General features: G+C 36.6%; 1 protein-coding gene across 1 annotated transcript; it reads right to left on the reverse strand.

The window, feature by feature from the left end:
- Nucleotides 1-438: 438 nt before the first annotated feature.
- On the reverse strand, nucleotides 439-1,383 carry LOC100475284 (olfactory receptor 52D1). Its single transcript, XM_002930703.4, has one exon. It carries the CDS (start codon nucleotides 1,381-1,383, stop codon nucleotides 439-441), a length of 945 nt encoding a protein of 314 aa, XP_002930749.2.
- Nucleotides 1,384-12,342: the final 10,959 nt, after the last annotated feature.

Raw genomic sequence — 12,342 nt, forward strand, 5'->3', positions numbered from 1 at the left:
TCAATCTTCATGGCCTTTTCTTTATTACCAATATACAAATATATATTACAAACAGAAACATCAGGGGAAGCTTCTTTCAGTTGTACCCTAAGCTGTTCCCTAAACAAGAGTGGGAAACCGTCCATCATTTAGTTCTCTTGAGAAATATTTTGTTTACAATGTACGTATTTTTTTCCTTCTACTGTTCACTCTCTATTTGTAATTATCCTCCAAAAGACACACAGTTAAAAGGGGATTAACAATTTGTCCTCCAATATTTAATAAATGAATAAACTGAAATAGTGTGCTGGATTAGAATTTTTGGAATTCACAGACATATAATAAATAAAAGGGAACATTCAGGCAGTAAATGCAATTCAATTGCAGGAGTAAGAGCAGCTAGTTATTTTACTTACATCATCTGTTTTATGTCCATTTATTTTGTCAATCCAACTAAAATCAAGCACCTTTGATCATTAATGTCCTAAGAACGTGCTCCCGTATTTTCTTAGTCCTTACTCCATACACAATGGGGTTGAGGAAAGGGGGCACCAAAAGGTACATATTTGCAATAAAAATATGGATATGTGCAGGCACACTCTTCCCAAATCGGTGAGTGAAAATGGAAAAACCAGCTGTGGAATAGAACACAAGGATGACACAGACATGTGATCCACACGTGCCCAAAGCCTTAAAGCCAGCTTCTCGGGATGGCAGGCGGAACACAGAGCGGAGGATGAAGGCATAGGATACAGCAATGAGAATGGCATCACATGAGCCAATGATAGAGGCCATACTGAGGCTATAACTCTTGGTGGCCCTTATGTCCACACACGCCAACTTCACCACAGCCATGAACTCACAGTAGGTGTGGGCAATGATTCGTGTTCTGCAGTAGGGCAGCTGTTTGAGCAGGATGGGATGTGGAGAAAAGAAGGCTACACCCCGAATCACCACAATTATACCCATTATGGTGATGCGAGCATGGGTGAGAATGGTGGTATGGCGCAGTGGGTCACAAATGGCCACATAACGGTCAAAGGCCATGGCCAGGAAAAAGCCTGATTCCATAGCAGTAAAGCTATGGATGAAGAACATTTGGGTCAGGCAGGCATCAAAGGCAATGTCATAGGCTCCAAGCCAGAAGAGACAGAGCATGCGGGGCAGCGTGGACGTGGAGAGGACCAGGTCGGTGATGGAGAGCATGCAGAGGAAGAGGAACATAGGCTCGTGGAGACTTCGCTCGGCCCTCACCACCACCAGGATGGTCACATTCCCCACCACGGCCACCACGTACATGGAGCAGAAGGGAATCCCAATCCAGACATGCAGGTGCTCTAGTCCTGGGATGCCCATCAGCAAGAAGGTGACAGGAGAGGGACGAGAAGTGTTGAGAGGAGGCATGGTGCTTTTCCCTTTGCTTTTTGTCACTACTTCTGAAGAGGAAGCAGCACAACCGGATGCTGAAAACATGGAGATTCAGGTCGAGAAGATCCGTAATGATCTGTTGCTAAAAACAATTCAAATTCATAATCAGGTGTATTTAAATTCACTAGGATCATAATACTAAAATTAGCAATAACATACCAAATGACTGTGTTTAGAAGTACAGAAAGATAATACTTATATTATCTCAGGGACGTATAAGTCAACTTGTCCCTTCATTTGCAGTAAAAGATTCCATCTTTACTCATACTTGTACTTAAGTCAACATTTACCGAGAGGTTGCTGAGTTTCTTCCTTGAGCTCTTATTCAGTATTTCCCTCAGGTCAATGAGTTTTCCATAAATGGAAGTGGTCAAGCAGAGGTCTTGTGAAAGTATCAAGGAGTTATTGAAAGGACGCTTATAATCCACTCTGCCATTCATGTGGGGAATAGAAATAGAGGGTCTTTGTCCCTCTCTGGACCTGATATTGAAGTTTTGGGCACAGCTTTTGAAGTAGAATTAACTCAATCTGTATCTTTAACCTTTCATTTGCTGCTTTGCATATGTAACTAAGCCGACAAAGTTTGCCAATGATGTTGCTTTTTTCCTATTGTTTATTTCTTTATATTTTGTATTACTTAAATAGGCACATATTAAGTTTTTGTGAACCAACAGATATCTTTTGGTATGGATAAGGTATTTCTTAACATTAACCCCTCACTACCTTTTTATCTTCCTTTTTTTCAGATTTCGATCATTTCACTGCACAGCTGGATATTAATTGAGCTCCTTCATTTGTTGGTCCAGAAACCCAAATTCCCAAACATGCACAACAGTTTATTTATGGGATTTGTAAATTTACCTGATGATGCTTGAGACACAGGTTACTGACTATGGTAATTTCTTTTTTTTTTTTTTTTTTTTTTTTTNNAAGATTTTATTTATTTATTTGACAGAGATAGAGACAGCCAGCGAGAGAGGGAACACAAGCAGGGGGAGTGGGAGAGGAAGAAGCAGGCTCACAGCAGAGGAGCCTGATGTGGGGCTCGATCCCATCACGCCAGGATCACGCCCTGAGCCGAAGGCAGACGCTTAACCGCTGTGCCACCCAGGCGCCCCTATGGTAGATTTCTTTACACTTTATACCTCTTCTTATAGTTCCGATGGACGGTCAAGCCTCCATGGCAAAGAAGCCCTGGGATAAAGGGCTTGAGCATGAGGCAGGAGTTGAGAGGGTTAAAGAACAGAACTAACTTTCAAGTCACCGCAAATGCTTCAGTTGTAGAGGAACCCTTAGTTACTGGTTTTCTGCTTTTCCTATCACTCATCAAGGCAGTACTTAGTATGTATCTAGTAGCACTGCCATCGGTTTTTAAGGAGAACAGGCTTTCTTTATGTCTCAAATAAATCCTCATAGATATAATATGAACTAAGAACTTACACAGAGTTACTCTATATATGCTTTCCTGAATCATGCCAAAACACTTATATTCCCCATATATCGTTAACCAAAACATATATATATATATATATAGATAGATAGATAGATGATAGATAGATAGATATAATAATTTTTTTCTAAGCTTCTACATTTACGAGAACCTGGTTTTATTATAGTGAAAAACACTTGAAGAGCACATATATGGCTTTTTTTTTTCATTTAGCTTTAAACAAGTCATTACATTATAACTTTAAACAGGCAATTTATAAGGCAAAAAATTATCCCAAAGGAAAGGATGAGTTAACAGAAATGACAGCAAGGGGTCAAATTTATTTTAGTGAGTTAAGAAAAGCCTTCTACTTAGGCTGGAACGTGAGGATTTCATGACGTTTTCCCAAAGGTTCTGAATATGGATATTTAGGTATAGATATGGATAATGCATGTCTACCTACGTGCACCCACAAGCACATGCACATAAACAAAGGAAAACAAAGGAGCATAAACAAAGTTCCATCGGGAAGGACAATCATGATGTAATGAATTAAATCTAGTATAGTCGGGACTCAAAGGTTACAGAGAGATTAAAGTGAAATAAAATTCCATGGGTAAAGAAGGGTCCCCACACATTCATGTGTAAGCACGTAACCAGCAGGAAATGTTATAATCTAGACCAGTGCAGTGGCTGTCACCTGTTCAGCTGCTAAGTGCATGTTGGAGTTACAGATACGCTACAGAGCATTGCAAGAGCAGGGCTAGAAAGTACACACACTCACAAATACACACAGTGGTTTCTAAAACACTTTTTTTGTACAAATGCACAAGATGTAATCTCTGTGATATCATCCCCCTGAAAATGCCAACCTGCCATTGAGTACGGAGATCACAAGGTATCTTTATTTTTCTTCCTTCAGTGGATTCATACAATATGAAATATGGTCAAAATGAGAGATAAACCATCCCTTCTATCCTATCCTTAAAAAGATCTTTGTTTCCTAGAATCCATTTTTTTTCTTGTTTCATCCATAAAGAATGAAAAATGTGTATTCTCTCAGTTTCAAAGAATTACATCTTCTCTCTTGAATCAGGACATTTGGAAAGTAAAAAGATGTTAAGAAAATCCCCTGTCCCTGAAAGTTTTCCTTAGATCCCTCAGACTATCTCTTTCTCTCCATCCCTCTCTTGTTTCATAACCTTAATTAGCTCATAAAGAAACTGATTCAGAATCAAGAAGCAACCTAAATACATAGTTTCTATATACAGCAGCTACAACATGGTAATCTCAGAGGATAAGCAGGAATAACATCAGACACAAACAGCTCCTTATGGAATCACTGGGAGAAGGGGGAGTATATGTACTGTTAGTAAAGGTTTGATAATCTTCCTAATTCCCTTAGGTTTAGTGCAGGCGCAGTGATCTCTTAGTATTTTGATATAATTTATCAACCACATAATAGGACTGGAAGGGAACTGAAAAGATAAAGAACACACTCTTTTTATTTATTTATTTATTTATTTATTTATTTATTTATTTATACATCGACTTCATTCCTGTGTCAACTTGGTACATAAAATTTGCAGGCCAGAAGAGAGGGGGATGGTATGCTTAAATTATTTTAAAAAATAAACAAGAATTCCTTGTCTAGCAAAACTGTCCTTCAAAAATGAAAGAAAAAATAGGACATTCCCAGGTACACAAACGCCGAAAGAGTTGATTATTCCTAGACCTTCTTGGCAAGGAATGCTAAAGGGAGTCTTTTATGTTGAAATTCAAGGAATTTAGAAAGTAACTCAAACCTATACAAAAATATTAAGTTCTTCAGTAAAGATAAAGCACACACGGATATAAAAACCAGTATGATCACAGTTTTGGTTTATAACTCCACTTTTTATTCTTCTACAGGACAGGAAAGACAAAAGCACAAAATTAATTATAAATCAAAGTTAATGGGTACACAATATATAAGGAAGTACTTTGTAACATTAATAACATGAGGCGTGGGTGGTGGAGCTCTATAGGGAGGAGTGGAACTTTCGTATGTGATGGAAGTTCAGTTGTTATCAGTTTAAAATACATTGTTATAACTTCAGGATGTTATATGTAATCCCTCTGGCAATCACAAAAAAAATACTTCAAATATACACAAAAGGAAATGTCAAGCAGCCAAAAAGTGTCATTATAAAAATTAAAAAAAAACACAAATGCAGCCAGTAAGAGAGAAAAGGGGGGACAAAAAATATTTAAGACATACAGAAAACAGTAAGTTGATAATAGTAAATCCTTCCTTATGAATACTTATTTTAAATGTAAATGTTTAAAAATCCCCAGTCAGAACAAAGAGTGGCAGAATGGATTAAAACAACAGGAACCAGACTCCAGTTTTCCAGTCTAGCATGTGAGACACTGGAAATTTACACTCTGTTCTAACAATAAGTAAAAAGTTGAACCAACTGAAAAGTCAGCAACTCTTCTTGGACCCATAAGAGTGCCAGGATAAGAAAATACAAACTACAGGGGCACCTGGGTGGCTCAGTGTCATGGGTGGCTCAGTGTCTGTCTTCAACTCTGGTCATGATCCCAGGGTCCTGGATAGAGTCCCTCATCAGGCTCCCTGCTCAGCGGGAAGCCTGCTTCTCCCTCTCCCACTCCCCCTTCTTGTGTTCCCTCTCTCACTGTCTCTCTCTCTGTCAAATAAATACATAAGATCTTAAAAAAGAAAGAAAGAAAGAAAGAAAGAAAGAAAGAAAGAAAGAAAGAAAGAAAGAAAGAAAGAAAGAGAGAGAAAAAGAAAATACAAACTACCACTCCAGGGGGAACCCAGTCAGTGATGGGTCCCTACCCTTTTGTGAATTTTACATCCAGGAGCTCATCAGGTCCTCACAGTGTTTTGAAGAGAAAGAGTAAAAGTCAAAACCAAACTTAGATATTGCAGGGATGTTGGAATTATCAGACCATGAATTTTAAAAAACTATTAATACACTAAGGACTCTTTTGGACAAAACACACAACATGCAAAAACAAATGAGCCATGTAAGCAGACAGATGGAAAACCCAAGAAAGAACCAGAAAGAAATGCAAAAGTTCAAAAACAGTAACAGAAATGAAGAAAGCCTTTGAGGGCATTATTAGTAGACTGGTCATAGCTAAAGAAAGAATCTCTGATAATAAGAATACCTCAATAGAAACCTCCAAAAATGAGAAGCAAAGAGAAATAAGACTGAGAAAGAAAAAGAAAGAAAAGAAAAGTAAAGAAAAGAAAAGAAAAAAGAAAAGAAAGCAAGCAATGTCCAAGGACTGTAGGACAACCACAGAAGGTGGAACATATGAGTAATGGGAACACCAGAAGGAGAAAAAGGAGAGATGGGAACAAAAGAAATATTTGAAGTAATAATGATGGAGAATTTTCCCAAATTAATGCCAGACACCAAACTACTTATAAAGGAAGTTCAGAGAATACCAGGTAGGATAAACACAAGCAAAATATTAGATGTTGGCATATCATCTCCAAACAGCAAAATATCAAATATGGGGGGAAAAAATCCTAAAAGAAACCTGACTTAAAACAAACAAACACACCTTAGCTATAAAGGAACAAAGGTAAAAATGACATCTGCTTTGTCCTCAGATACCATGCAAGCAAGAAAAGTGGAGCAAAATTTTAAAGTGTTAGGAGAAAAAAAAAAAAAGAATTCTGTACCCTGCAAAATAATTCTTCAAAAGTGAAGGAGAAATAAAAACTTTCTCAGACAAACCAAAATTGAGAGAATTTGGTATAAGTGCACTGGCTTGCAAGAAATGTTAAATAAATTCTTTAGAGAGAAGGAAAATGATATAGGTCAAACATTCAGGTCTGCTTAAAGAAAGAAAGAGCACTGAAGAAGAAATAAGTGAAAGTAAAATAAAATCTTTTATTTTTCTTGTTTGTAATTTATCTAACAGGTTGATAGTTTGTTCAAAATAATTATAGCAACATTTTATATAAACATATATTTACACATAGTTACTATAATTATTTTGAACAAACTGTTACCTGTTGGATAAATGTATGTGCATATACATGTATGAGCAGAATGAATGCCAGCAATGATACAAAGGAGAGGAGGGAGGTACTAGGGTTCGTTTGTCCTTATAAGGTACTCTCACAGGGAAGTGGAGGAGTGCTATTTGAAAGTAGATTTGAATTGGTCGTAAATGTATACTGCAAACTCTAGGGCAGTGACTAAAGAAAGTAAAAAAAATAAAATAAAATAAAAATAAGTACAACTGATAGAAAGGAGAAAATAAAATCATATAAAATGCTCAATTAAAACCACAATAATAATCCTTAACATGTATGTAGCTAAAGAAGAATATCAAAATATATGATGCAAAAACTGATAGAATTCCAAGGAGAAATAGATAAAGCTACTATTATATTTGGAGAATTCAACATCCTTATATCAGAAAAGGACACATGCTGCAGGCAGAAAATCAGTAAGGACACAGTTGAACTAAATGACATCATTGATCAACCAGAATAATTGACCTCTATAGACTGCTCCACCCAACAACAGCAGAATACAAATTATTCTCAAGCTCACAAGGAACACTCACCAGGATAGACCATGTTTGGGGCCATAAGACCACCTTAACATATTTAAAAGAATAGAAATCATATAAAGTATGTTGTTAGACCACAATGGAATTAAACTGAAAACAACAGAAAGAGAGCTAGGAAATACCCAAATACTTGGGGAGTCAACCATATACTCCTAAATAATGAGTGAAAGAAGAAATCTCAAAAAGCTAATAAGAAATATTTTAAGCTAAATCAAAATTAAAACAAAATATATCAAAACTTGTGAACGCAGCTAAAGCAGTGCCTAGAGAAAGACTTAGAGCATTGAATGCAAATATTAGAAAATAAAGATATAAAATTTAAAAATCACATTTTCCACCCTGGAAACTAGAAAAGGAAGAACAAACTAAATCAAAAGTAAGCAAAAGAAAAGAAAAAAAATACCCAAGAATTAGAGTATAACTCAAAAAAATTGAACAGAGGGAATCAATAGAGAAAATCAATGAAACCAAAAACTGGTTATTTTAAAAGATCAATAAAAACAATATGCCTCTAGCCAGGCTAAATAACTAGAGCGAGGGAGGACACACGTTACTGAAATGAAAGAGGGGGTGTCACTATAGGTCCCAGGGACATTAAAAGGATTAGAAAGTAATACTATGAATAGTTCTATGCCCACAAATTCCATAACCTGGATGAAATGGAGCAATTTCTTGAGAGACATGATATGCCAAAACTCATGCAAGAAGTAGGCGATCTGAATAGGCCGGTATCTAGTAAAGGAACTGTCTTCCAAAACAGAAAACACACAGCCCAGACTAATTTACTAATAAATGTTATCAGGCATATAAGAAAGAAAGTATATCTACTCTTTACAATCCATTTCAGGATAGAAATAGAATACTTTTTATTCCATCTATAAGGTCAGTGTTACCTTAATATCAAAACCAAAGACATTACAACAAAAGAAGATAATAGACCAACATCTGTCATGAATACTGATGCAAAAATTGTCAAGACGGTATTAGCAAATCAAATCCAACAATGTATAAAAAGAATTATAGACCAGGACTGAGCACAATTTGTTCCAGTTATATAAAACTTGTTGCCATTTAAAGTCAATAATTGTAATCAATCACACCAACAGAGGACTTGAACCATACTATAGAACAATTGTATATAGTATCTTCAGAACATTCCACACAACAATTGCAGAATATACATTTCCATTTGCACATGGAACATTCTCAAGAGTAGATCAGAGGCTAAGATTTAACAAGCATAAAAAGATTGAAATCTTGTACAAAGAACGTTTTTCTGTTATAATGGAATGAAACTAGAAATCAATAGAAGAAAAATTGGAAAATCCACAAATATGTAGGAATTAAACAACACAATCAATGGGTCAAGAAAGAAATCACAAGAGCAATTAGAAAATATTGCAAAAATAAAATGAAGACACTACATTCCAAACAATACTTAGGAGAGGGAAATGTATAGCCACACACCCTACATTAAAAAAGAAAAACCTTGGGGTGCCTGGGTGGCACCGCGGTTAAGCGTCTGCCTTCGGCTCAGGGAGCGATCCCTGCGTTGTGGGATCGAGCCCCACATCAGGCTCCTCTGCTGAGAGCCTGCTTCTTCCTCTCCCACTCCCCCTGCTTGTGTTCCCTCTCTCGCTGGCTGTCTCTGTCTCTGTCAAGTAAATAAATAAAATCTTTAAAAAAAAAAAAAGAAAAACCTAAATTTAAAATTTATACAGATAACATCATGATCAATAGTAAAAAATGAAAGTTTTTCCTCTAAGATCAGGACCAAGACGCCCAGTTTCACTACTTCTATTCAACATAATACTAGGACCTCAAGCCAGAAATGGAAAAGATGGGCTGCCTGGGTTGGCTCAGTTGGTTAAGCATCTGACTTTTGATCACAGCTCAGGTCTTGATCTTAGGGCCCTGAGTTCAAGCCCTGCAGAGAGCCTACTAAAAAAAAAAAAAAGAAAAAGAAAAAAAACCATCCATATTAGAAAGGAAAATGTAAAAATGTATCTGTTCTCAGATGACAAGTTCTTATGTGTAGAACCCTTGAAAATTCCACCAAAGTAAGTTTAGAAATAATAAACAAATTCCAAAAAATTCAGGATACAAAATTCAGTTGCATTTTTATACACTAACAACGAACATTCTAAAAAGGAAATTTTAAAAAAGTCCAATTAATGGAAAATAAAATACCCAAATAGTATGGCAAAGCAGATGGCAATATGACAGTTTGGGGATAGGATCAAAAATAATAAAACGTTTAGGAATAAACTTAACCAAGGAAGCAAAAGATTTGCACACTGAAATCTGTAAAACTTTACTGAAAGAAATTAAAAAAGAAATCCATAAACAGGAAGACATCCCAGGTATGGATTGGAAGACTTGATACTGTTAAGGTGTTTTATTCTAGCCTTCTCTGAGGAAGATCAACAAATGGCCAATTAACACTCAAAAAGATGCTCCATGTCTCTGATCAAAACTGCAGTGAGATAACCTCACACCCATTATGATGGCTATTATTCAAAAGAAGAAAGGAAAGAAAGGGAAAGGGAAGAGGAGGGAGGAGGAGAAGGGAGGAGGAGAAGGGAGGGGTGCAAAAGAACAAGAATAATCCAGCGATTATGGAAAAAGAATGAAGGAATATCATTCACAGAAACATGATGTTTATGTGTTAAACAGCAAAGAGATACAAGAAATTTAAGAAGAATGGGAAAGTAGATGGTGATCATAATTTGGATAGGATGCTTTATAAATGTTATGGAAGAGAAACTAAACCATCTAAGCCCCTTGCGTGTTAGATAGAAGCAACAGTAAATAAGATGAGATAACTTCTTAAGAGCAATAAGGACAATTTAATAACTTGGGAAATCAGGAACTTTCTTTTTCTACACAAAGATAAACATGTGAAGGAGAAGCCTATGCATCAGAAATATCTTGTCCTGATTTTAGAGAAGACTAATGTCTGAAAAGACCACATGCAAATTTACAATCATTTGAATATACTCAGTATTTATTGTGTGTATGTTCTGCATACGTATATGTGTATATATTTTCATGGTAAGTCTGTCTCTGCCTTTTTTGTGTTCCTCTTTCATCTGCTTCTTTTCCGCTCCCTCCTTCCTGGAACACAAATAATGTCAACTCTTCCCAATGCCAGCCCTTTGAGATCATGGTCCTAAAACACACCCATGGCCAGAGGGAAATAGAGACTTGGGTTTATTTCTAGAGCTGTCCCTTAGGAGACAAAAGGCCAGAACTTTCAAACTCTTTTCTCCCAGATGGGCATAATAGGGAGTCCAGTTCCCATTCCTACTGGAGACAAGGAATCTAAGTGAGCCTTAACCAGAATCTCCTAGGTAAGGTGAAGGTTTTAATTTTTGTAAGGAAATATTGTGCATCCACCAGGACTCTACGCTATAGGCTCCTGACCAAGAGTGAGGTCTTTGATGACAACTTCTAGTACATTCTTCACTCAGGACTCAGTAATAGGAAACGCGGGGATTGTTTTAGTATTTAGTAATTCTTATTCTCTCTGACAACTGCAAGGTAGTAAAGATAATGGCCTTTCATGGCAGTAGAAAAATCCAAGTTAGGACAGGACCATAGCTGAAAATAGGCTCGAAAAGGAAACACCGAAGGAGGCAGCTGGGAACTAAGAGTCCTGGAAGGGGGACATTGGCATCTTCTTACTACCATAATAGGACCTCGATTAGCCAGTTGGTCAGTATTCCTAAAGATCTTCAAGAAGATACACTTATCACAATTTTGTTTTTTTCTTTTCTTCAATTACCCTCAATTCAGAGAGACTGAACTTTTTATTCTTTCTTTCATTCCCTCTTTCCTATTTTTCACCTGTCTTCCCATGTTTCTTCCCTTTTTCTTTTCCTCATGCCTTACTGCTTCCCTAAAGTTTTCTCCTCATTCCTTGTTTTGTCTGATTTTCTCTGTTAAACATGAATTATCAGAGATGGGGTAAGACCCCCCCTGGATATTGCTCAGGGTAAGATTAAAACCTTACTAATTATTCCTGACCAGGGAGAGCTCTGTCCATGATCAGTTCTCCCCTCAAACACCTTTATTTCAACTTATCTGACCACTATTTCTCTTGGATGTTCCCCTTGTATAGAGCAGGTCAAAACCCTTAGTTGCCTTATGTTCAAGTTCTCTTTATTGCCTTATGCTTCACTATGATCTAAGCGACAAAGGGATTCACACTATCCTAGTAAGAAATGTTGGGGGTCTAAAGCTCTTGTTGAATGCCTGTGCCTGTCTGTTTAAGCTCTGTTTAACAATGTTTATCTACAAATGTTTACTGAATGCTTTAGTGAGGAAGACCTGTTGGTTTGGAAGGTGACATTTTAAATTTGAATGCATGTGAAAATTAGTATGAAATAAAACACACTGAAGGCATCTAACATGTAAGGTATCCCTGTATGTGTATAGATTTTCTATCTGTGTTTCTGTATGTCAGTGTGGCTGTGTGTATATATCTATGCATTTTAGTCTTTGCCTTTATTTGTTGTTTGTCCTCAACATCCTCAATTGGGGAAGGCATTGTATTATGTATTAATCCAGATACCACTCTTCACTCATAAGAAAAAGTACCAGAATATAGAATATTTTGGTTCAGAACTGCGTAAGATATTATATTACCTCTAAGCATTGACCATGCTAGTAATCATCATAAATGATGCGTCCCTTGAATTTAATTGTGTCCAGTATCAGGAATCTTGCTTTTGGTAAATCCAGTATAAGAAAACAGGTAAGAAACAGTATCACTGCATTGTCTTGCACTGCAATAAAACAAAACTAGTTTGAAATAATATGAAACTATTTTTGTGCTTTTTTATTTTTCTTCTAGGAATGGACCATACATATCTCCTATCCCAGCCAAATCCAGA

This window comes from Ailuropoda melanoleuca, chromosome 8 (assembly GCF_002007445.2).
Source record: "Ailuropoda melanoleuca isolate Jingjing chromosome 8, ASM200744v2, whole genome shotgun sequence".
Classification (NCBI taxonomy): Eukaryota; Metazoa; Chordata; class Mammalia; order Carnivora; family Ursidae; genus Ailuropoda; species Ailuropoda melanoleuca.